Source organism: Andrena cerasifolii, chromosome 9 (assembly GCF_050908995.1).
Source record: "Andrena cerasifolii isolate SP2316 chromosome 9, iyAndCera1_principal, whole genome shotgun sequence".
Lineage (NCBI taxonomy): Eukaryota > Metazoa > Arthropoda > Insecta > Hymenoptera > Andrenidae > Andrena > Andrena cerasifolii.
The window spans coordinates 5,994,696-6,019,337 of NC_135126.1; the positions used below are offsets into that span (position 1 = coordinate 5,994,696).

The 24,642-nt window shown below is 48.9% G+C and overlaps 3 protein-coding genes across 3 annotated transcripts in view; all 3 read right to left on the minus strand.

Annotated features, from left to right (window-relative positions):
* Inr-2 (insulin-like receptor-like) overlaps window positions 1-14,423 on the minus strand; it is a 74,328-nt gene extending 59,905 nt beyond the window's left edge. The window contains exon 1 of the mRNA XM_076820681.1: window positions 13,639-14,423. The gene's annotated coding sequence lies outside the window, so the exon portion shown is untranslated. The remainder of the gene's footprint in view (window positions 1-13,638) is intronic.
* A 543-nt stretch (window positions 14,424-14,966) lies between these two features.
* LOC143373427 (major facilitator superfamily domain-containing protein 12) lies at window positions 14,967-21,292 on the minus strand. Its single transcript, XM_076820682.1, has 7 exons — window positions 19,982-21,292; window positions 18,055-18,361; window positions 17,699-17,981; window positions 17,508-17,622; window positions 16,978-17,346; window positions 16,664-16,917; window positions 14,967-16,583 (listed from the first exon to the last, which is right to left on the minus strand). The coding sequence occupies exons 2-7, from the start codon at window positions 18,239-18,241 to the stop codon at window positions 16,463-16,465; spliced, it is 1,329 nt and encodes a 442-aa protein (XP_076676797.1). The 5' UTR covers window positions 18,242-18,361; window positions 19,982-21,292; the 3' UTR covers window positions 14,967-16,462.
* A 142-nt stretch (window positions 21,293-21,434) lies between these two features.
* Window positions 21,435-24,289, minus strand: LOC143373428 (maspardin). The gene is made up of 8 exons (XM_076820683.1): window positions 24,032-24,289; window positions 23,718-23,885; window positions 23,074-23,208; window positions 22,909-23,014; window positions 22,703-22,823; window positions 22,412-22,520; window positions 22,089-22,337; window positions 21,435-22,017 (listed from the first exon to the last, which is right to left on the minus strand). Exons 2-8 carry the CDS (start codon window positions 23,814-23,816, stop codon window positions 21,958-21,960), a joined length of 879 nt encoding a protein of 292 aa, XP_076676798.1. The 5' UTR covers window positions 23,817-23,885; window positions 24,032-24,289; the 3' UTR covers window positions 21,435-21,957.
* Window positions 24,290-24,642: the final 353 nt, after the last annotated feature.

The following is a 24,642-nucleotide window of genomic DNA, read 5'->3' on the forward strand; positions in this document are numbered from 1 at the left end:
ATCACTCTGCAGGTCGTAATTTCTCAGAAAACTTGACGATGTTTTTTTAAATTCTTAGCAATTATATTCTCTATCGATCTGTCCGGCCGAAACTTTGAATTTCGTTGCTGATTTTTTTATATTTAACGAATTATACAGCACTTTTCGAAGATCAGTATCTGTGGGCTTTTTTGGCCGCCTGTTCCGAAATTAAAGTCAGATTTTCGAAATTGAAGGTGGTGAATCCAATATGCCGAATATAGTTGACTTTTCTGACTCAATATTGATCAGCAGGATTTTTAATGTTTGATATTTTTAAACACGTACGTAAACAAAAAATCAGAGATTTTCTTCCAGAAGCACAAACCCTGCTCCTCAAACAAGATTGCACATAATGGAATCGGATTTCTAAAGGCAACTGGGATAAAACGTTAAGCGAATCAGGCCTTCTATAAATATCAAACATTAAAAATCTTGCTCATCAATATTGAATCCGAAAAGTCAACTATAAGAAATATGCAAAATCACGTACACATTTATGAGATGCGTAAAAATTTGTCAAAATACGAATGTCCATCCGCCATTTTAAAATTTACAATTTGATCTACAGCATTAGATTTGTGGTACAAATAAAAAATTCGATCTTTATAATAATTACCTCACATTCGTAATCAGCGTCTCTAAAAATCTAGACGCACTATGTTTCTTCCAAATAAGCCAATTTTCTGAAATTTTGCTTCAACATATTGGATTCACCACCTCCAATTTCTAAAATCTGACTTCAAATTCGGAACAGGCAGCCAAAAAAGCCCACAGATACTGATCTTCGAAAAGTGCTGTATAATTCGCTGAATATAAAAAAATCAGCAACGAAATTCAAAATTTCGGCCGGACAGATCGATAGAGAATATAATTGCTAAGAATTTAAAAAAAAATCGTCAGGTTTTCTGAGAAATTACGACCTGCAGGGTGATTTGAACAAAAAATGTCATTATGTCCCACTGTGCGTCGCTTATACGAGGCGGGAGATAACGGTAGCAGCTGAGGCGCGAGGGAGCCGTGCGGTTTCAGGATGATCGATCTGGAAACTGTCACAATTGGGTTACGATCGTAAGCGAGTGGAGAGGAGTTCGCGACCTGGGTGACAGTTTTTTCCCCATTTTAAGCTCGATTTCATCCAAAGAGCAGCTCGTCATGAGATATCCTCGTGGGAGGGACTTTTCCCTCTCGTCGGGAGCACTGTCGGGGTGCCAGCTTCTGCCTGGTGGCGATAGAAGGAACGCCATCCAACGGCGGCCACGAAAACTCAACGCGTCGTCTGTTCTACCCCGATAAGACCGTCGAATTCGGTCGTGGGAACTTCTCCCCCTCGAATCGACGGGGAACGTTTCACGTGGCGCCTCTGCCTACATCCTGCCTTGGCAATTCGTCTGTCTCTACTCGCTCGCTCTGCACTCTGGATCTCACCCACCTCCGATCAAACGGGGCGCGTTGCTTTAATTGCACAGTGCTTTCGCAGACGATAATCAGAGAAGCAAGTGAGTTGCTTATCTTCGCTACGCGCGGTTGATTTACGCGATGATTGCGTGGGGCAATGCGAGCTATTTACTTCGCGGCTAATTAAAGAGGAAGCACTAACTCGCGGTGTGACCGCGGTGAAAAGCTCTAACGAGATCGGGGATGGTGGAGAGGGCAGAACCTGCCGCGGGGTCAATAACGCGAGAGTTGATTAGCCACGATAGGCAGCCACTTAGGCCACGCTCGTTCGAGTATTTACCTACCCCCGACCAGCATCGTCCAAAGAAGAGCCTCCTGCCCCTCCATCCTCGACGGGGTCGGAGGAGGAAGAGCGAGGAGCGGCGAGGAAAACAGGAGCAGGAGAGAGGACGAAACGGGAGATAAGTGGAGAAGACGAACGGGGGCAGACTTGGTCTTCGGCCGACGAACAGGGAACGGGAGGAAAGCGAGGTAGGGGGAGATCCCACGAGGGGGGGGGCGGCGGCGGCAGTGAGAGCAGTGAGAAAGATTCAAATATGGCGTGAGGCAGCGCTGGAATGTGGTTGTTTCTCTAGCGAGAGACACTTGTTTTGGTCCCTTTGCCCATGCCCGTTGGACTATTGTCGATGTGCTTTTTTCCCATCCTCTTCCTCCGCTTTGTTCTGCTTCTCTCTCGATCCCCGCGCCTTGCCTGGCTCAGATGCTCCCAGCAGCTCAGCCGAGGGAGTCCGTTTCTCGTGGCGGAGGAACAAGGCGCGAGAGCGCTTATTACGACGTTATCCTCCCTCCTCGGTTCCCGGCCGCGCGTCGCGAAAGGGATGCCGTGGATAGGAGTCCCTCTTTCCGCCGTCGACTTCAGGACGCTCGAGATATCGATAGCCGGCCGCGATTCTAGAACGCAGACTCGCGTCCGTTACCCGTCCCGCCTGCGACGAGATCCCTTAGCGGCGGCAGTTTTCCTTTCGGCGCACTCCGGCTTTTCCTTTTCTGCGGGTCCAAGATAGATTGCCTCTCGAGCTCCGTCGATCAAGGAGCAACGAGTCGCCTGGCGATTTGCACGAGGAGCGAAATCGCTCGTAAACTGGGCAGAGTTGAACGAATTCCTCGTTAAGCTGTTGCCGATCCTATTGGCTCGGCGTTGTTTATTAGGTCGGCTCACGGGAACGTGGATGCTTCTGCGATTTCGGTTCGCAATTATTTTACGGGACAATGTTGAGAATTGCTGCGATATGCTCGCATTGAGCCCACGTTCCCATGTGCTCGACACGTTTCGCGGAACGCAATTAACCCTTCGCATTCTAAATATGCCTGCCAGGCAACGCCTAGCGTTCTGCGCCGAGGACGCCTCCCAGCCACGCCGAAGTGTAATTAATGCTGCACGGCTTTGAGTTAATTAAATTGACAAACAAAGCGGAACGATTAAGTGACAAAGAAGGGATGCGTGCCTTAAAACAGCTGAGGGGTGATGGAGGGCCGATACGCGGCCAAAGTTCCTTCTGAAGTAAGTAGAGGCTGTTCGGGTACTCGAATAAAGCGAGCCGAGCCTGGCTTGGCTCGACCGACCGGGCCGAGACGGGTACCCGAAAAATCCGGACGGCCCGAAAAATCCGGGTAGCTCGCATTTTCTCGGGCGGCTTGAAAAATCCGGGTTGTCCGAATCGTTTCGGGCCGCCCGGAAGAATTAGATACATAAGTAACTAGTTTTAGTTTTGGTTTAATGTTAGTTATTTAGTTACGGTTAGGCTTCTAACAGTATTCTACTGCACTCTCGCCCTTTACTTCGCTAGTATTTCTGTATTATTTTTCTCTGTATGTTTCAAGTAATAAAGACGAATAATAATAATAATAATAAGCACTACATGTTGCGCAAAAATACCAAAAAATTATATACGCACACTAGATACGCATAAAACACGAATAGTGCGAAGTTCGCACAAGCCCGAAGGGTTTGAAAGTAGTTAGAAATTCTTTTAACAAGTAAACTTCAAGATTATAAATTAATCGATACCCACTTGGAAACGGGTGTTCGGCCCGAAACAATTCAGGCTATCCGGTTCTTCCGGGCGGCCCGAAACGATTCGGACTACCCGGATTTTTCAAGCCGCCCGAAAAGATTCGTGCTACCCGGATTTTTCGGGTACCCGACTCGGTCCGAATTTCAAGCCGCCGAGAATATTCGAGCACTCGAACAGCCCTGGAAGTAAGGCCTAATTCAACTCCTTGCTTCGAGTACCTTTCGCGATATTAGCTTCTGTGCACACTTCGAGAACAGTGGGACGCAGCGATATCTATTATTGCGCAGCAGAGTGCGCTCGAGTTGACGCAGCGAGTGCACTCGATTTGGCCGTTGCAACGGTGACGACGTGGATGATGATGAGGAGGTGGCGGATAGGCGCGTGGCTCCGCTTGGAAAGGCCTGCCGCCCGCCGCTTCTCATACTCTCGTATCGTGCAACTCGCGCACGCAGCTTACGCGTTAACGCAACGTGACGGCGCAATGCGACAAGACGCGCACACCCTGCACATCCGGCTTTTCTTCCGTGGCCAGACCAGGCGTCGCGTGGCCTCGTCGTTCCGCCCACGCAACGCTTCGGGCCAGCTCGATAGATATGTAGATCGGCCGTGGAAAGCACGGTTCGCCCGGCGTTTCTTCGCGCGCGACCATCAACGCGTGACGAAAGCATGCGGATGTCCACCACGCAGTTCCGCGACCATGACATTGCGTCCGTCTGTCGCGGGTCTATATCAGCCTCCCTCGTTATCGATTACCAATAGTCCGCTGGTGTCGCGTCACGTCTCTTCCCGTTATTAATATCACGGCCGCTTCGGCTACGGCGAACAGAAATCGCGGCAGGCACAGAGGGATCAAAGAGAACAGAGGGAGAATAGGATAGCCAGAGCCAGAGACTCGCGAGACAATTCTGTATCAGCGATGTCTGGGAGCCGGGAATGGAACCGTTATTTGATTCCGTGACGCGCTTTATCGCGAACACGGATCTACCGCGGCGCGATGAGATTTCCATGGCATCGGTGTCAAGGCGCGCGAAAAAGACTCCGTGGATCCGTGTCGAGTAGAAGCGAATCGATTTCTAAACCTCTTCTGGCAACCGATCCTCTCTCTCTCCGCGTCGCAATCGACGTTCGAGCAACGATAATTGGAACATTTCGCTATCGATTGCCGGGATGATCTACTAAGAGCAGAGCTACGCCAGGCAATTATCCTCCCCCTCTAACTCTTCCTCACCCTCCCCGTCGCGCTCCGTACGGAGGCGGACTCGCCACGAGCGATACGTAGCTGGCATTTTTTCTCCCAGAGAAAATCAGCCACCCAGACGCGAAGCTGAGACTGCATCTGAGCGCCTAGCAGCGCGATAATCTGGGGCACGACCAGAGGCTCGTTTTGTCTCGCGTAACGCCGAGGTCCGATACGAAACACCGTGGCGAGTACCTCCTCCGCCGTCTCTCGAGAGAGGAATTTCACACTTCGGACGGCGTTAGCGTAATCTCGTCTAATTCCGTTGGAATGCTAGGTGAACACGCCTGAGTCACCTATTTGCTTCGAATCCTCGGGTACTCCCACACCGAGCAACGCCAACGCCACGCTTCGCTCGCCGATGCCATACGCCGTTCCTCGAGGGACTCGAAATTTCGTGCACGCAACCCCGCGCGGGTCCACGTGTAACGCCTCCCAATGCCCGAACCATTACGCGTTTTCGCCCGATCGCTCTCGAGTACAGTGGTGCGCTCGGGTTTAGCTGGCAAAGCCGATGCCGGCGTTCGATCTACATGGGAGAGAAGGTTCGCGGACGGTGAACGGCCTAGATATTCCGATTCGTCGGTGAATAATCAAACGACGCGGCTCCAGCGCGTTGCGTAATTCACGAGCTGACCGAGTAAGCTAAGCTCGCGTTCTGGAGTGAACAGTGGCTTCTCTCGAGGAGAACCAACAGCCCCCGTGTCCCTCGGCGAGATTCGTCCGCGATTCGCCGCCCTTTGAGGATCAGCGATGCCAGAGCAGCGAGCGCTCGCGAGCGAGCTCTCCCAACACAACCGCGGGCCGTATGTGTGCCAAGGCTGAACACGCGCGCGAACTCGCTCCGTCGTGGCCCCGTTCGCCCGCGTAAACAGAGAAGCGTCGTCAGCATCGTCAGCGTCGACGGAATGTCACGGGGCCCCCACGCTTCAACCACCGTCGACTTTCAGCCCGAAACACGGCCACCCCTCGCAACCCGATATCCTCGATCGGCTCCTCCGCTCGATTACCTCCGCTCTTCGCCGGTGATCTTCGCCTGCGATCATTCCTCCAACGAGCGGCTAGAAAACTACCGCGGGAAATTGCAATGGAATTCGTTCCAGCCGACGAACGCGTGGTCCTCTTCAGGACGAGTATGTGGGTCAAGGCCCGGGGCTTTCGGGGCATCGGCGCGTGCGCTGATTAATTAAGGGGAGATTTTGAGATTCACGAGCTTTTTGGGATGCTTGAATGTCGAAAGAGAGGGCTGCTCTAGTTCTGCTTGAAAATGGGACGCGTATTTTGCGACGACCGCGGTGGTGAACGAGGCGAGTTCCCCGGCCGTGAGACGCACGCGCGTCAAGTGGCCGCGTGTGCCCTCGCGACGCCGACGCGTCAGACCGTGCGAACGGTTTTGGGAGAATGCGAGTACACGCGCGGAATGCGCGGCGTTCCCATCGTGCTGCGAATGAAATATAGTTCGTGGAAGGTATAGCCAGCAGCGCATACATAGAGCCACAGTTTGCATACTTAACGTGGCTGAGCTCCGATGGAAGGGCACCCCTTCCCCCCGTCCTCTTCCCCGTTTCGTCTTCGCCCACGCTCCTTCTCTACCTGTTCCTTCACCTCCACCCCCCACCCTTTGTTTCTCGCGTCCCCTCGGAACCCTGCCCTCCCCTTGCACTCTGCGTGCCGCACCTCTAATACAGGATCCTCGTGGTTACCTTGGAAGTAGGTACACGGGAAGGCCCATCTGCTGCATACTTTCCAACCACCTCGTTTGATCCGAGCCCCGGGATTTGGGTGAGACCCAGACGTGGCAAGACGCGCGACGATTTCTTCAGCAAAGTTGGAGGAAGAACGAGATAAATGCGGTAGGTAGGGGAGGACCGGGGCTAGTTCACTAATTTTTAACATTTCTAATTTTTATAAATAGGCCATTGGTATTTTGTTGGCTTGTTGCACACCAAAAGTTTACAAATTTCATTAGGTATACAGGCTTAATTTTTATAATTGTTTTACTTGAGTCTAGGTCGTAGGTTTTATTATATTTAGAGTAGGTAGTGAGACGAATCAGTCAACAAACCCCGGCTGTGGGGTTAGTTGACAAATATGATGGGGTTAGTTGACTTGACATTTACTTTTCAGTTTTAACCCTTTACCTGCGAAAAGCGTATATATACGCTGTCACAGTTCCAGCAATATATACGAAAGGCGTATATATACGCAGCCAATTCCATCAATATAGTATATGAAAAGCGTACATATATTTTCTACGACCAACAAATATTTTTTTTTGTTCACTCTTTCACACTGTTATTTTTTTTATTAAGTATCATGGTGTTAGATACTGTAATTATTTTCTACTTGTTTGTTATGGTTTGTTTGGAAGCCCTGAGAGTTTGAAGGGAGGATAGGGTGTAAAATTTGTAGGGGTGAGTTTGGAGGGATTTGTGGTGGGAAGAAATGAATTTCAGCAGCTAAACTCTTTGCCTCGACTGCATCTTGAGGATAAAAAGTGCAATTTTTAGTGGTATTCCTATGCTTAGTCAAGTAACCCTGTCCGACATTGTCAACACGTTAAGGGTCATACGTACAAAACCTCCACGCACCGGATAAAATAAAATACCCTAAATTATATAGTCAATTAGTATTAGTTTCCACAAAAAACATCAAGCAATACTTAGTGGACAAAAATTCATAAATAGTCGAAACAAAAATATATACTTCCCGCGGACTATTTTAGATTTTTTATTCTCACTGATAGAACACGAAAGTTTTCGTCACGGTGACGCATTAAATAGCAAGCTGGCCATTCCTATGCTTCGATATCGCGAATCGCAGCGTAATTTATAACATAATACAACAATTAAAGGGAATTAGTCAACTAGCCCCGATTTCCCCTACGGTTGTAAAAAATTTCAAGTCCAACTTTAAACCTCCGTTAGAGGGTTGCGCTTTGGAGGGCTGCGTTGCCTCGAAGGCAGCTTCCAAGCGTTGCATCATCCTCGGAAGGATTCGCATCTAATATCCGTGTCAGTCCTCCCAAGAGATCGCGTCCCAACTACACTCTATACAACCGCATTCCACGATTTTTGCTTCTGAAATCTCATCCGCGTTAAACACGCCCGATGCCTCTCTCCACTCGTCCTACGAATCGGCCGATCTTTATCAATCTGTATCACCGCTAAGCACACGAAAACGGCATTCCCTCGTGTACAGGCTCCGACGCGCGTCGCTAAAAATCCTAATCAACGTCGACCAGTTTCCGTGTAGGCCGACACGTCCACGTTTCTCTATCCGCTTATCGTAATAACACAAGAAACTTACACCCAGCTCGATCGGTTAATTAGCCACTATCGAATCCGTCCGGAGGAGGGAAAGACGGTCTGCGGGAATCGAGCTGCGCCCGTTCACGAGCCAGAACCTTTGCAGATATATTTCGCGCGCACTGCCACTGTGGCGATACGAATTTAAGCGAAGCTGGTGGGACGCGCGAGTTACGAGGCAACCGATGCAAATGGGGAACCGGTGGGCTTTCGCGCCACGCTCGTTACCGCGATTCGATTCACCGACAAAGCGACTAGGTCAGCGCCGCGAACGAGGACATTTCGCGAGATTGTCCCCCGGGATACACGGCGATGGAAGCTGCGGGAGGTGTGGTTCAATTGTCTCCGGTTCCCTCGTTCTCTCGCCATTGTCTCGCGATAAGCTCGATTTAGGCTCGCTGATTTCCACGACGGCGATTAACGCGTGGATCGCCAGGCCGTGGTGGCTAGAAATACCGCCAGGCGATGCACGCTGGTTCTAATTATAAATTAAGACTGTCACCCGCGTATAGATAGCGCGGCAATGGAGCGTAGGCGCGTTTGCATAGAATCGCTCGCGACGCCAGTGAATCATTCGATAATCCCCGCGTGATATCGATGATTTAATCTGGCGCTAGTCGATCGTAGTTGCGCGATCGAGTCGCCGGTGATTTATTCAACAGCGTTGCACGGTGCGTCGCAGTCCTACCGCGGGGGAAAACATTGTCGCGAGAGGATCGTTATCGAGCATGGCAACCCTTTGGTAAACAGGATGCACGAACCTCCACAGCCGCTTCGGTTACAATGCAGGTGCGATTGTAAACAGACTCTAAATCCGTCGATGATTTCAGCAGAGAAAGCGAGCCGAGCCTGACCGTGGCTGCCCTTTCCAATCCCTCCCTCCTTCCGCTATTAGCGAATTTTCCAGGGACGACACCGACGCGCTTCGGCCCCTTTTGTCAACGTTTATATTCGGTGAAATTTCCAGAGGAAAGAGGTTTCCAAAAAATTGTATGTAAATACAAGTAGAAGGTTGACAGTTGGGAGCTTTCGCTCGTGCCTCTTCTGAAGTGGATGCTCTGCAAGCCATGGCAGAAATGCTACATCTCTGATTTCTCGATTCCCCCGTCTCACCTTTCCCAGAAACGTGCAACCTCGACAAAGCCATAATCTGCCCAGAGTAGGGTTGCCAATTTTTTTTTGTGGGGAAAATACAGTACTTTACGTTTAAATGCGATAAAAAGTATCGTTCGTTGTGAAAGAATATAGTAGTGTTCAGAGGAAAGTGGTACAAAATTAAACTACATTAAAACTTGTTATTTTTTAGATATATACTTTTTTCTGCATTTTGCATTATTAATTAATTGGCTTGAACAAATATGTGAAAGGTTCAATTGCAGTGAAAGTTAGAGTTTAATTTTGCAAATTAAAGTTTCGATGTTGCCATAGAATAAGACAAATAAGTAATAAAAAATGTATAAAATAAATGTATGTTAAACGATTTTATTAAAAATGTAGTAAACACTAAATTAAAATGCACTAAAAACTAAAAAATAATTCTTTTCTTGTACTTCAATTTTTGATGGTGTTAATATCACTTTAAATAAAATCGTGGGGAACCATGTGCAACCAGAAGGTGAAGTATTAAAGTGTTTCATATCCTGTTTTGAAATAACGTGTCCCACGATTTTATTTAAAGTGATCAAACACCATTTTAACACCATGAAAATTGAAGTACAAGAAAAGAATTATTTTTTAGTTTTTAGTGCATTTTAATTTAGTTTTTACTACATTTTTAATAAAATCGTTCAACATAAAATTTTTATTTATATATTTCTTATTTTATAATTTGTAGCGTTTTTGGATTTACATTTCAGAGCTCAGACTTCTTTACAAATATCTTTTATTGCTGTACACAGTTTGCTTAAACGTTGTAGTGCTACATTCACTAAAAAATAATTCTTTTCTTATACCACAATTTCGATGGTGATATACGAACGCCTGCAAAGTTTTAGTTTTACTATTCGTACATACGTGACGGATCATTTCTCGATAAATTGTGTATTTTCGGTAATCGTGATGCGACTAACGTCCCGAATGCAGGGGCTTTTTATCTTTTCCGTAAAGAATGCGAGTGGCTGATTTCAAGTCGTTTGGATTTATGGTTATGGGTTATATTCATTGATGACTGGGTAATTTTTTCACCCCCACAAGTTAATTTTTTTTTTTTAAATACTGTATTATCATCCAAACTACGCACGCCTGCAAAGTTTCAAGACAATTGGATAGTTGAAAGCGGGTCAAATTTGAGTTGCCAGATTTGAACCATACAAACAAACAGAGGAGGATCAAAGCTGAATAAAATCGTTTAATAAAAATTGTAGAACCATCACGCGCTACTATATCTTTGTCTAACAGGATATAGTACACTAGCTAAAAACATAGTACTTACAATGGCAACCCTAACCCAGAGGCTTCCTTCGTGCCACGCGCACATCGACTCACGAATCACGCGCGTTTCCCGCGATAAAAGTGCCTGCGGTCGTTTGGAAATAGAAGTGTCATCCCACGTGGAATTCTCGAATTGTAGAAACGTCACAGGGATCACTGTCAGCCTCGACTGGCAGAGAGAGAGAGAAAGAGAGAGAGATCCACTTGCCTGACGTCATTTCGTCGCACGGTGACGAGGAAACAACGTGGTGGAAGTGCAGAGATTTACTACGTCTCTTTGCCGGGGAGTGTTTTCTCTTACGCAAGCCACGGGGAAGTAGCCACAATCGCGGCGTAGAGCCTAAGGACGAGCGCTCGGGAGTGCGGCAATAAAAGATTTGTTTGCGACGTGTACGAAATCGTGATACGCGCGCGAACCTCTCCGCGCGGTTACGCAATCGCGTGCGCGGGCCACGTGTGCCCGACGCAATAAAAATATATACAGCGTTTCGCGGTCTACTCTAGCGCGAGGAGAAACAGGCAAGCGCGCGTCGCGAGGGAGCAAATGGCTGCAGCTAAGGGACAGTACCCTCCACGTTATTCATTCGTGAACTCGCTGGTAATTATAGTCCGCGTTTGACACGCGGGCTGACGTATCTGAGGGCTGAGCTATCTTTGGCCCTCTTCGACGAACGGACATATAGGCGAGGATAAAGTTGCAGGGCTCGAAGAGGGGAACGATCGGTCCCTTTACCTCGCTTACCTCTCTGTACGAACTCGAGAACTTTTTGCTCGCGATCCTGGAAGATAGCCACGCGTACGAGTCCCCTTAAACGTCACAATACGAACGACAGACCCCCGGTGCTAGCGGTCGGAACATAACGCAACGAGGGGGGAGCATACTCGCGGCGGTACGTATGCGGAGTGCTTGGTGAAGCCTGCCTATTCAATTAGAATAACTCGGTGCAATCAAGGCCGTCCAGATGTAAACATCGTCGTCGTCGTCGTGACCTCCTGTTTAGGTAGCATTCGTCCCTGTGGGATGACGGGCGCGTACAACAGGATTTATTGTCCATAAAGGCTTGTTGGTAAACTAGCAACGCGTACACCAACGCAAGCTTCATTCTGAATTAACCGAGGAATCAATCGTTTTATCGTTCCGCAAACAAAGCTCCTACACCCTTCGCTGTTCACGAAATCTTCTTAATCCACTCCACGCCCTCTAGCAGCGTTTACGACACGAGAGAACTGTGGTGAAAGAAACGGAGACATTTTCGAAGGACGCAATTAGGCGGTGGGACCAGTGACCGGTCCCCGGAGGGTTGACTCGGATCCTTTGCACCGCTTTCTCGTGGAACAATCGCGGGACGAGTGGCGGGGCTCACGGCCGGTTGGTCGCGGACCTGAACGGAGGGCCAATAATACGGATCTCACTGACAATACGGTAATAAAGACCGATTTACGCGGATGATCCCCGATTTCGAGTGTTCCAGCGGGGAGACGTTTTGTTCGCCCGATTAGTCGCGAGCGATGGACCCTGATATCGTCCGTACTGCCCTGGAGTCGCGTCGCCGTTTTCTGCGGGCGCGCCCTTTGTTTATCGCGGAGAGACCGGCTCGACGAACACGATGGAAAACGACGGAATGCGTTCAGCGGATACAGAGCCGTGATCGTTAGACCGATTAGAACGGTCCTACGGGCGGCCAATTCGCACGTCTGGGGAGTGGATGGCTTTTCCACTGCGTCTGGGTTAGGCTTGGGTAGCGGTGGCCGTAGCGTAGGATCCTCTGAAAGTATTCGTCGGCCAGGCGAAGGGGAGAGGAGCGAAACGGGGGACAATATCGAGGAAGTTTCCGAGCGGGAGGACGGAGCGGAGCCGCGCTCGAGAGCGGTAAACAAGGAGAGGCGAGAGTGGCGACGAAACGAGGTTGGCCGAGCAGTCGCGAGGTCAGTGACTAAAGAGAGAAACATCGTGGAATGCGATACAGCCGCCACCGCCACCGCCGCCGCTGCTCTCTGCTTCTATTGACGTCCCGAGGTCCTTTTACCGAGGAGGCAGGCCGCGTCGATCGACATCCACGCCGATCGCCGCGATCTCGGCGAGAAACTCGACGCCAACCAACGTCTCCGTATCCCGCCAGCCTGCTCCCTCTATCTGCGCGGCACGTTCTCCTCGTTTTTTTTATTTTTTTTTTTTCAATTTCCCCCGTTTCCCTCAAGGGACACCCAAGCAGCAGAGAAATTCTCGCGAAACTCGTGGGCCGCTCGCGTCGCCAGCCAACGATCGTGAATGGTCGGCTAATTGAGGCGATTTAAAAAGGGGTTAAGGTCGTGGTGTGGTCTCTGTTTACACGGCAGAGAATGTAGCGGATTCTGTTATGAGAGCTGTCGAAAGCGGTGAATGAGACACATGCGCGAGAAAAACACGAGGAGAGACACGAAAGTGGGTCATAAGGCCGAACTGTCTCAATGTTTACGATCGGGGAAACATGGGGGGCGGAGGTGGCGAGTCTAGCAGCCTCGGAGGTGAACGAGCAGATAAACAGGAAGTTGGCGGACGCTGTTTGAAATTAACAGATTTCACGCAAACATTTCCAGCCCCTTGATTACGGCCGCGCAAAATATCGATTCGTTCGGAACAATAGCTCAGCTTCGATGCTATTTAACTTGAAATATTGACGAGCAAACAACCGTCCCGGCAGTGGCCGTTGAAATTTCGCATTCCGCTTTGATTAAATAACTGTTCGTTGGGAAACGTCTGCGCGCGGTGCGATTCGATGAATCGCGATAGAGATCGATTGCTGTATCTTTACACGGCCAGCGCGAAGTAGCCGGCAGGTTCAACAATAACGTTTCGCCGATTGACGGCAGTCAATGAATGAGAATCGAAAGACGTTGGAAAAGCCCGTTCTGGCGCGCATTCTCGAACGCCGAACGCCAACGCCGCGAGGGAGGAACGCAGTGCACTGAGAACAGCGCACACTCGATCTATCGGGAGTACGCGGTTTCTCCGTTTCTCTTTTTCTCTGTCGACGCTCGTGCTCCGAAAAATATGGGACTATCGATAGACCGCTCGCTCGCGCGCTCGGCGGGGCAGGGGCGCCCTTGGTCGCGCTCGCGCGCACCAAAACACCAGAGCACGTGAGAGCGTGTGCGGCATGTGTAGAAAGAAATTGAAAAGGGATCGACTTACCGTGGTGGCGAGCGTAAAAGGATCCCCCCGGATGCTCCCGGCGAAACCTCGAGACGCAGGCCAGCCGATCGAGGGTCGATCGATAATGCGCTGGGTGAATCGACTGGCGAGCAGCACCGTCAACAACAACACTTGTTCCCGCGTACAGAATGAAGACGCCGCGTGTCCCGCGCAGCAAACACCATACACGTACGTTCACATACACACTCGGCGGCAGCAGCACAGAGTCACAGAGTCGCGGAGTGACGGAGTAAGAAGAAGAAAGAAGGGAAGAGACAGAAGGAAGAAGCGCACGCGGTGGACCGCGGTGGTCGGGTTACGCGCAGTGGCTCGTAACTGACGAACTTCTCGTCTAGTAGTCTGTGACCGGTGACTGGTAACCGGTGACCGCGAGGCGAAATATTCCAACGACACGACGTCGCGTCTACGCGGTGGATCGGGCTGGTCCGTGGCTATCTGTACTCGCGCACGGCACGATTCATTCTGGCCGGCCGTATCGCGGCCGTTCCGTAAGAAAAATCACGATCACTCGCCACGCAGATTCCCCGCACGAGTCGCGCACAACTTGTTTACTAGAACGCGCACCACGCCATGCCCCGTGAACGTGCGTCCGCCTCCGTGCTCCCCTCGTTCCCCCACGAGCAAAACAAGACTCTGCGCAGTAGCGCCACGCGCACCTTCCGGGACATGTTCCCCCGCGAGCCCGAGCGGTGTGTGCGAGAGCCGTTTGTCGTTGCCTCGTGTTCCAACCGAACCGCTTTCCTTCGCACCTTTTTACTCTTTCTCTCTCGCGCTTTCCCTTCCTCCATGTGCACCGCTGCAGCGCCGCTGCGCGCCGCCTCTCTCGCTCTCCCTTCCTCTCCCCCCACCACAGCTTTGATTCACATATTTCGCTCTCTCTGTCGCGCTACCCGAGGCTCGGGAGCCTCTCGAGGTTGTTCCCCTCCCTTTTCGCAAGGCTCGCGCTCTCGTGTCTCCTATCGTCGCGTCGGTCGGCCCCGCACGATATACCGGCCTCTATATTGTCCGACGAGGTATAACGGCCGCGCAGCATTCAACGGATCTGGTCTTACGCCTTCTACGACGCAGCCGCGATCCGCCACGTAACGCGTAAATCGAGCGGGTCATCGTACTCGCGCGCCGCACCACGCCGGTCTGTTTCTCCGGAAAATTCCGAGGCTATCCACTTCGACCTCGCCGCGTCACCTGCCCGCCGCTATGGCAACCTCCCGTCCCGTCGTTAGCGACGATCCCTCGTTTATCGTGCGATAATATCGCCGCGCAGAATTCAATTGCGAACTTAACCTCTGCCTCACTTATGCCAACGCTTTGCTAGAAAACTTTTATTGTTAGGTACATTTGGCAGTGTAACTTGTACGGTAGAGTAGACAAATACAAAAATTATCCGTTAATGGTCACGGAATGAGCTTCGCGAGGATGGTGCGAGCGTTTAAGCGAACGCTTCTTACCCCTCGTATTCTAAGAACATTAGACCATGTATACTTACAGACACGGCTCCAAATAACCGTCTTGACGCAAAGATGAACTCATCCACGTGAAGTCACATGTGGGCAAAATAATGATGGAAGTTCCAGCAATGTATAAATATTTACGAAAATAGTTTAATCACTGGCTTTGCAATTCTTTGAAAATTGAAAATTATTCACAGAAAAAGATAGAACCTCACTTGAATATATGGTCTAACCATTTTGAATTATCTTTTGCGCACAAGTGACACCACTTTTTCCCGTTACTTTTGCCAAACTTTGACTCGTGACTTCATATAGAGGTGTCTATAAGTATATATTAGAGTGGCTCTTATTTACTCTTGGTCAAATTTTTTCAAGATTTTCTTCGGGGCATCCTCCAGAATAGTTCCAAATAATTAAAAAAAAAATCCGTGTAAAGTTTGAGCTCGATCGGATAACGGGAAAGGATGCCCCTGGGCCCTTAAACATTTAAATCATTATTTAACAGCTCGCGAAGTCGATTTTATATCATATCCTCCAAGTTATTGATTAAATAAAAATATATGTCAAACAAAAGTTGTAGATCCGGACAAGGAGCATCTTTTATGTTTTATTACTTTTTCTCGTGCGACAAACGGTTTTCGAAAAAAGTTCGAAAGATTCGCAAAAATATCGAAGATATAGAGGTCTGATTTTTGCGAAGATATAGGGTCTATATCTTCGACATTTTTATGAATTTAGGTCCCAAATTTTCAGGAAACATTCATGACATATCAAACACTGAAAATAAGAAAAATTTTGTTTTATCTTTTTCGCATATTTCGGTATATGCCCCCTTAAATTTAAAAAAAATAGTCCTCGAAAATAAAAATTCCATTTTTTTGTTCGCCTTCATAAATAAAAAGTGTTCTAGAAGCATTTAAACTTTGAAAATTTGAGAAATTTTTTTTTCTTTAGTTTTTCGAACTTTCCCCGAAAACCGTTTGTCGCACGAGAAAAAGTAATAAAACATAAAAGATGCTCCTTGTCCATATCTACAACTTTTATTTCACACATTGTTTTATTCAATCAATAACTTCGAGGATATTATATAAAATCGACTTCGCGAGCTGTTAAATAATGATTTAAATGTTTAAAGGCCCAGGAGCACCCTTTCCCGTTATCCGATCGAGCTCAAACTTTACACGGATTTATTTTCAATTATTTAGAACTATTCTAGAGTTGAAAAAGTTGAAAATAAAACCCACCCTATTGTATATGGTCTAAGGTCTAAGGTAAGAGCAAATATGAATGATTTATTATGGAAGGGCCTAGAAATACGATTCATCGGTGACAGTGAGATGCCGGGAACACCGTCAGGTTAAGCATCTCGATATCGAGAAGAGAGTGATGAGCCCCAGTGCCATCGAAACCGCGCAAACCAGCGACAGAGTGTCTCTGTTGTAATTCGGGCACAGTTGCGGTTGCGTGCACCTCCTGAAAACGAAAAACGGCGAGGGAATTTCTTCCATCAGTCCTTAACCGCTCTCCTCGAAGTGTGACGTTGATTTTCTCACCACTTCTCGATGAGGATAACCACCAGCCCGGTGACAACCTTGTCGAGGAAGGTGACGATGGAGTAGACGACGGCGCTCCGCTCCGTTCGCGCGCCAATTATTTCCGCGGTCACGCTCAGCGCGGTGACCATCGTGATCGAGCTTCCTGCTCCGATAAGAACCGCGACAATGTAAATGATCGACGCGCTGTTTCCGCCGTACTCCGTGATCGCCGCAGAAAACATGCCAATTAGCGTGCCCAGGAAGTAGCACACCTGCGAAGCAACGGACCGATAATGCCCCTTTTCCTCGTGCTCCCACCCATAGAAACCTACCTTAGTGCCGCACGATTTGTTTATGTACTTGAGCAGCAGGGCCGCGACAAAGGAGGACACGTACGATACCAAGGGGACCGTGGCCAGAGCCGCTTTCCCGTCCACGTCCGTCTCCTCTATGTACAATGGTAAATACACTGTGGCCAAAGTTATAAACAGTCTGCTGGCCACGTACAGCATGGCCACCCTTAACAGCATCGTTGTACTGAACCAGTAGCTCCGATTGTTCTGAGGATTATCGACCAATCTCCTCGCTTCCTCGGAGTTCCCTTTATGCCTGTCGGAATTCTCTAAGAGATTCCCATTCAGGAACACGTGGAAGAATATCGTGGTCATCAGGCCGATGAACGTCAGCGTTAGTACGATGTTCTGAAAGGGGGGAAAAACATTGTCAAGCGATTCCCTTTCATTCGTATCGTCCATCCCTTAAATCTCGGAAATCTTCGAATTACACATATCGCTGGAACGGTAAACGCCCCTTTCCCTTCTGCTGCGCCGAGTGTTTTCGTCGCTTAATTCGAGCCACTTACCCGGAATTTGTAACTGTCGTCTTGAGCCAGGCGCACCACGGCTTCCTCGCTCGTAGGGAGGACGATCCACGTGACGACGAACACCACCACGGCCGCTCCAACTTGGGCCGAGTATCTGTGCAACGATAGACTTCCATTCGCATCGATAACAGGAAGAGTCGACGAAACAGCGGCGTTATGGTTTACTTTACCTGATCGCGGTCAGGTCCGCGCGCCCCAGCGAAGAGTTCGTCAACGCGGGGATCATGGACAGGTGGGAAATCTGCACGGCTGCCCATCCAGTCTGAAACGCAGCGATGCTGAGCACGTAGACGACCATGACGGCTGCGCTGGTCGGCTCCGCGAAGCCGCCAAAAATCACGGGGAAGGTGACAGTGACCAGCACGGAGCCGACGATGTGCCAGACCTTCTTCTTCGAGTAACGATCCACCAGCACCCCGAACACCGGCGTCATGAAGGCGTCCACGATTTGCCCTTGAAGACACCGCGACTTGAAATTCAATCCCCGTGGATACGAAACCTAGGAGACTCAGGTATTTCTAATTACCTAGAAGCAGGAGGGCCCCGGCAGTGATCGGTCGCAGCAAGGCCACCCTTTGGAAGTAGATGAGGGTGTAGGAGAACCACATGGCCGCGGTGAGGTCATTGAAAATATGTCCCAAAGCGTAAGCTAGCTTTATCGACGCTCTTACGTTCCTCTCCAGCAGCGGAGATCGCTCTGCCTCGCTGGCCATTTCGAAGGATGCAGCGTACTCCGACTCCGGGGCTTTTCAAACAGACTTTCGATCCCTTGCTGGCGTTTCAAGTGAATCGGTTGCGATTGCGCGAGCAGTTTATCATCGTGGTCCTGCGATCTACGGAGCGGATCGTCAGCGCGGACTGAGTGGCGAGGAGCGCAGAGTTCCAGTGACGTTCCGGGGATAGATAATCCAGTTTTTAATGACGCTGGGTGTATTATTAGCTTTCTTTCACCGCTCCGGCGATATTAATAACAGCTGCGAGCTATCCCGCCCGTTAATCGTCTTAGCGATCTGTTACGTTAATTCGAAATGTGTGCAATGTATCTCACCACGGGGGCGATTGGAATGCCGATCGGCTATTAACGCGGGGGGTGAATCAGCGACATTCTTTGCACGTGCGCCGCCTCTCCGTTACCGCCGTTTCTCCTCGATAATGAGCCGCGTCGCTCGATGACCATGATGTCGCGTAACGATCGTCCGGAGATACATCTCGCGAAGCGTTTGCTCCGAGAGTAGAGTGGCCACTGTACGTGTAAACGTGTTGGGTGACTTTAGTAGCCGCAGGAGTGAGACGCGTCGCGCTTAGCACCCGGTTTGTGAAACGTGGCCAAGGCAAAGCATCGCTTTCGAAGGATATACCGTTGTCCAAAAAGGTGCGCTTTGCGTGCAAGTGCGTTCCGACACTTGCAGCGCAAACTTTGCAGGGGTGTAGTCACTCGTTGGAAGATGCAAACGGTTCATTTTTACTAACACTCAGGGGCCGATCTAGCTCTTCCGTCGCTCTGGGCAAAGAATCACTTGTGCTGCCGTTTAGATTTAATTTTAAATAATTGTTTTAGGATATAATTGTCGACAGTGAGTGAAATTTGTTGTGGGTATTCGTTGAATGACAGAAGCTTTTTAAACGATTATATTCTGCTTCGATCCTCTGCTTGTGTTTTGCAGGCGTGCGTAGTTTGGATGACAATACAATGTTTAAAAAAAAAAATTAACCAAGAGGGGGTGAAAAAATTACCCAGTCATTAATAAATATAACCCATAACCACAGATGCAAGCGACTTGAAATCAGTCTATAACCACAAATCAAATCAATTCAATTGACGTGAAATCAGCATATAACCACAAATCAAAACTTAGACACTAAAACGTAAATAATAAAAAAATATAGAGAGATAATTTTTTGTTAAAGGATTTTATTTAAAATGCACTAAAAATTGAAAAACAATCCATTTCTTCTACCCAATTTCGATGGTGTTTTTCACTTTAAACAAAATCGTGAAGCAGGATATTTCATAACAGAATATGAATCAATTTAATGCAGAACCAAGCGTCGAAATGAATTTGTTGTCAGATATCCTGCTCCCACGATTTTATTTAAAGTGAAAAACACCATCGAAATTTGGTACAAGAAATGGATTGTTTTTTAAATTTTTAGTGCATTTTAAATAAAATCGTTTAACATAATTTTTTTTTATTGTTTTATAAAAGATTTAATATTCATAAATTACCAATTAATCAATTTCGCCGCTCCGGGTAATTCCCTGTTTGCGCCCCCTAGATCGGGCCCTGCTTAACACTTCGACGAACACTACACGCGTGCAATTTCCACTACGAATGCGGGAACGCCCTGCCTCGCGGGAGAATCTGATACATTTTAAATGAGTTTCTGTCTGCCGCGTGGGAAAGGGAATTAGCCACTTCGAAACGTCACCAGAAGCCGCGAGCTTCACTTACCATTCGCTATTCGATCCGGCGAGCGATGGAGAACGTTCGAACGTTCTTGAATGAGGAGCACGAAGGGCCGATATTCACGGAGAGCCGGTGTAATTTTTTAAGGAAAACGTCGCGCGCAGCTTTACTTTCACCCGCGAAACAGATTTCCGCTTAAGGCGGTAGACCGGCGGGCGAGCGCGTCGCGGGTCGGAAGCTTATTAGCCTCGATTTAACGCGCAATCGATTGGCCATAAGAGAGACGGCCAGTTTGTCCTCATCCCCGAACCGAGGAATCGCAGCGAGGCGTTGCGTAGGACGCGCACGTCCGCGATGAAACGCGTCACGCTCGTGTGGCAGGGTATCGAATTCCACCAGTTTACATTGTCACCGGATGAGCCCGCGATCTGACTACTTGTTACCGCTAATTACCTGTTCCCCCCGCGTATCGATCGATCACTATCCGCGACGGCCGCGGAAGGAGAAGCCACCGAGGCGTGCCTTCGCAAGACGCTCGAAGGGATTCACGCAGGAGGTAACTCGCGGAACCTGCCTCTCGGAAAGCAGCAGCTAATCGGACGGTTCGATCATAGATACGCCAGAGGATAAGGTAGCAACGTGCACAAAGTATCGCGAGCGCGAGCGGAGCACGCGGCTATCCGCTCCGTGAGCACCTGAGAGACTGAACTTTCAAAGACGCCGTTTCCCGCTTCGCGGCTCGAGAATTATCGTTAAATCGACGCGACGGGAACGGCTTACGCGCGATAACCGTAATCTTATCAACCACCGCGCTGCTAATTGAAAATCTCAGGTCTATGGGATTATAATCGCGCTGATTTGCCTCGCAGAGGCCAAATTGTACACACGATCGTTCTCGTCCCAGAAACGATGCAAATTAGATTCTACGCAACAATAGTCTGTTATAAAGTCCCCGTTGGAGTTTCAATTATCGAGGAATTGATAATCTATTTATTATAACACCGAGGCTTCGGCGAGGCGCCAAGGTTCTCTACTTGGAAGCCTTTTATTGTATAGTTAATGTTAGGAGGCTTTTACAGAGCGGCTATATTTAGCGAGCAGGGTGGAAGTTCTACCTGCTGGAAGTTTCGCTGGGAAGACGCCGAGGAGCTTCTACAAGTTGGGTGGTATGCTTGTGGCTCGGTGCAGCACTGTGATTAATGCTCGCGTGGTGTGTGCGAAAGCGTAAAGGTATCCCGTAGGTGGGCAGGAAAGACACTGTAACCCGAGCCCGCGAGAGAGAAACGCGAATGAACGCGTACAGGGAGAAATCGATACCGAGCAAGTTCTTGTACGGTCTCGCGAAACGCAGACATCCCATGAGTTCATTCACCGCCACGGGCGACGCGAACGGGGCGAACGCCGCGAGTGTTTCATCGAATGGGACAACGCTGCGCTCGCTGATACAATTAACCGTTCTACCGACGGTGGTTCTTATCGATCCTTTCCACGGCTCACGTTTCTTACAAAAGTATATTTATTTCGAATTGATATATATATGTACAACACGTCGAATTGGAGACCAAACATAGCATCGATATCGATTTAATTGCTGACACCCACCGCGCACGTTATACACCTGCGATGCGCCTACAATTGTAATTAACTTAATTACGTATGGCCGATTTCGTTTTTCTGTTACGCGCTTCTCCTCTTCTCGCGTATTACGAGCACTCTGGAACGTTTCAAAGGACCTTTCGAAACGGAGTGCCTTATAATCGATAAATATTTTCTTAAAAAAATATAACAATACGAAATCTTCGCGAAGATCGCGATAAAAATCGAGTAAACGTCTCGTAACGCTAATCGCTATGTACAGTGAATACTTCGGCTTGTTTGACATGAATGATGGTGATTATATTTGGAGAACGCCTCGAGATCTCGTGGCTGTTATTATAACCGTGAGTTATAATAAAATATCAGGCTGATCGGCGACCTCGATCTTCTGATCCCTATTCAGTGGTAGGCGTCAACTGTTCGTGCTATAGCCTTATTCTTTCGGAGGCGGCGTACTCCGTCCCTTCGAATTGTCTCAAGTGAATCTGTAAGTCACATGCTTGGCTTCTAGAAGAATGTATTTACGATTGCACAGGTGGGAGTGAGTCTCGCTTACCTGTAAATGTAAGTTCACCTCCGCCGATCGACTCAAGTACGGGAAATTTCCTCCGCTTTTCAAGTGGGCCAACTTCGCGTTCGGATAACATTTGTACATTTCTTCTCGCACCGAATTCGACAGGGCGTACTCGTCGAAGACGTCTATCACGGTGATGGGCAAATTGCACACCTTCTGCGGCTGCACGTAACAATTTACGCAATTCATCGTCAATCTGGACGCTAACTCGGGCTGCGTCAAGCTTTCCAACTGCGAAGCGAGAACATCAGTCGGAGATGTTTACCAGGTTTTGTAAACAGAGGGATTTACAGGAAAATATTTACCCTTTCCACCATGAAGTCTATCGCCTCGATGATCTCGCCGTCGACCTTCTCCGTCACGAAATTGCCCATCAGCATTTTCTTCAACACCAACGACGGTAGAATCCAAAACCTACGATTCGAATTGATCGGTGGTAATTGAATGCGGGACATTCGAGATAACGTATCGCCTGCCGTTGTTCGCCCACTTATCTCGTTACGAGAGAGGAATAAACGGTCAACTACGACGAGTTCGATTCGCTTTGGAGCCTGTCGGAAGGAACGCGTAATTACGTAGGAAAGCAACGTACTTACACCGCCGCGGAATCGTTGTAACTGAACACCGAAGTGTCTGTAAAGGTGTTGCAGAGTACCAGCGACACTATTCTGGGGCAGTGGGCATTCACCTCGGCGAACTTCTGTGCTAGGAAGCCGCCTGAGAAAAAAAAAACGTTTCCATTAGAGAGGCGCGTTCGACCGCCATGATTAACAAATAATGCGGTTCGTCCGTACGTTCTGACCTAAGGAAGCGCCAAACACGTGCACTTTATCCAGCTCCATGTAGTCTAAGAGCTTCCTGAATCCGTCGCACCATTCCTTCACGTTCCAGTACACTGGGGGCTCGGCCTGAAATTGTGCGCACTCCCTAGAGTCGATCTCTTTCAGAGAAACATCGCGATGCTTACCGATATGATCCTGTATCCCTTGGCCGCTAAGCCCAGTATCTGCTTGAAGAAAACGTCAGCCGTTCCGCTGACCGGTGGGAAGCATATTAACGGGCACTTTATCGTCTTTGGATTGGAGTCGTATACTTTCCATCCCTGAAAGGAAGGTAGAAGAGTGAAGAGGAGGCCGAGCTAACATCGAGTTCCGTTTAGATCGCGTGCGAAGAGATAATATCGATTGCACTGTTCCGGTTTCGGAGTGCGAACCGGATCGCGATGCAATGCGAAACGAGTGTTTATGTATTGCTTGAAAAAGTGGTTTTCATACACGGTGTCTTGTGTGGAAATTGTTTTCGTGGGATGTTACTAGAAATTTTTAAATCAAACGATCTCTCCCCGAAAATCTCCTTTCTTCAACGAGAATTAGCTAATATTTAAAACTATCTGTACATGGTGTTAAAAGGAGCGGAAGCGGATCGTCTATTCGTCAGGTTATTACATAGTCATTATTCAGTGATATCCTTGAGCACGATATTTATTTACACCGATCGCAATCGCGAGGTCGTCTACACGCGTTTCGATTCTCGATACCGTTCTTGTCTAATCGGCCGTTTGAAAGCATCGATCGTACAGCTAACGATCTCACAAATCGTGTTGTACTTTACCTTAGTGCCGTCCGCGTCGACGACGATCTTTCTGAGTGGCACGGAGCTACGAAAGCTGAGGTATTCCTGTGAGCGGGACAGCTCGCTGGAACCCGACATTTTCCCTCTCGCTTCGCAGTGAATCTCTCGCTTTATCGTAGGACTGCTCCCGTTCAGGGTTACCGATATCTAGGGAGACAGAGACGCCAGATGCACAATGCGATGCACGACGATCGTGTCACACAGCGATCGAGGAACAGAGATAGAATCGCTAACAAAGTTCTTCCTGGCAGAGTGTTGGAGCCAGACGCTTGGATGTTGCCAGTCGCACGTACCTTAAGAGCAGGTTACGATGCCGACGATTCTCTTCGCACTGCCGCTCACGGCAAGCATCCTCGATTCCGGCGGGTTCTTGCTGAGAAATGATCGAGTTATCCGGGAGCTTGAAAGGTCAAATCACGTTAATAACACCAGTTGGCGAGAGTATATTGACAGCGCCGATGAGTTTGTGCCCCGTCCCGAGCATCGTCGCGCTTTATCCTCCTCGCACTTTCCGTGGATCTCGTCGCATTGTCACTACCGAAGAGGGCACTGCGCCTGCGCCACGATTATTGTGCGTTGCTCGTCGGTAACGTCACAGCGCAACTTTACCATCCCTTTCTCGACGATGCATTTCTGGCTTTACCGAGCAGGTAACGCTGCATTTCGCCGCAGACCGCGATTTCATACCTTCTCGCTTCCACTGTTCCGCCAAGCATCGCGCAAAGTAGTGTGCAAATTCGATGCTGAAACTGTTTTCATAATCAACGAGATAAGGCTTGTTTGAATTCATTATGTAAACGATGATTCTCCGTTTATCGCGTCATTCGCGATAACACGTTTGCTGGGAGCGCGAGATATGCCCGCGTGCGTAGGAGCAACGTGACACTCGAGACACTTTTTATCC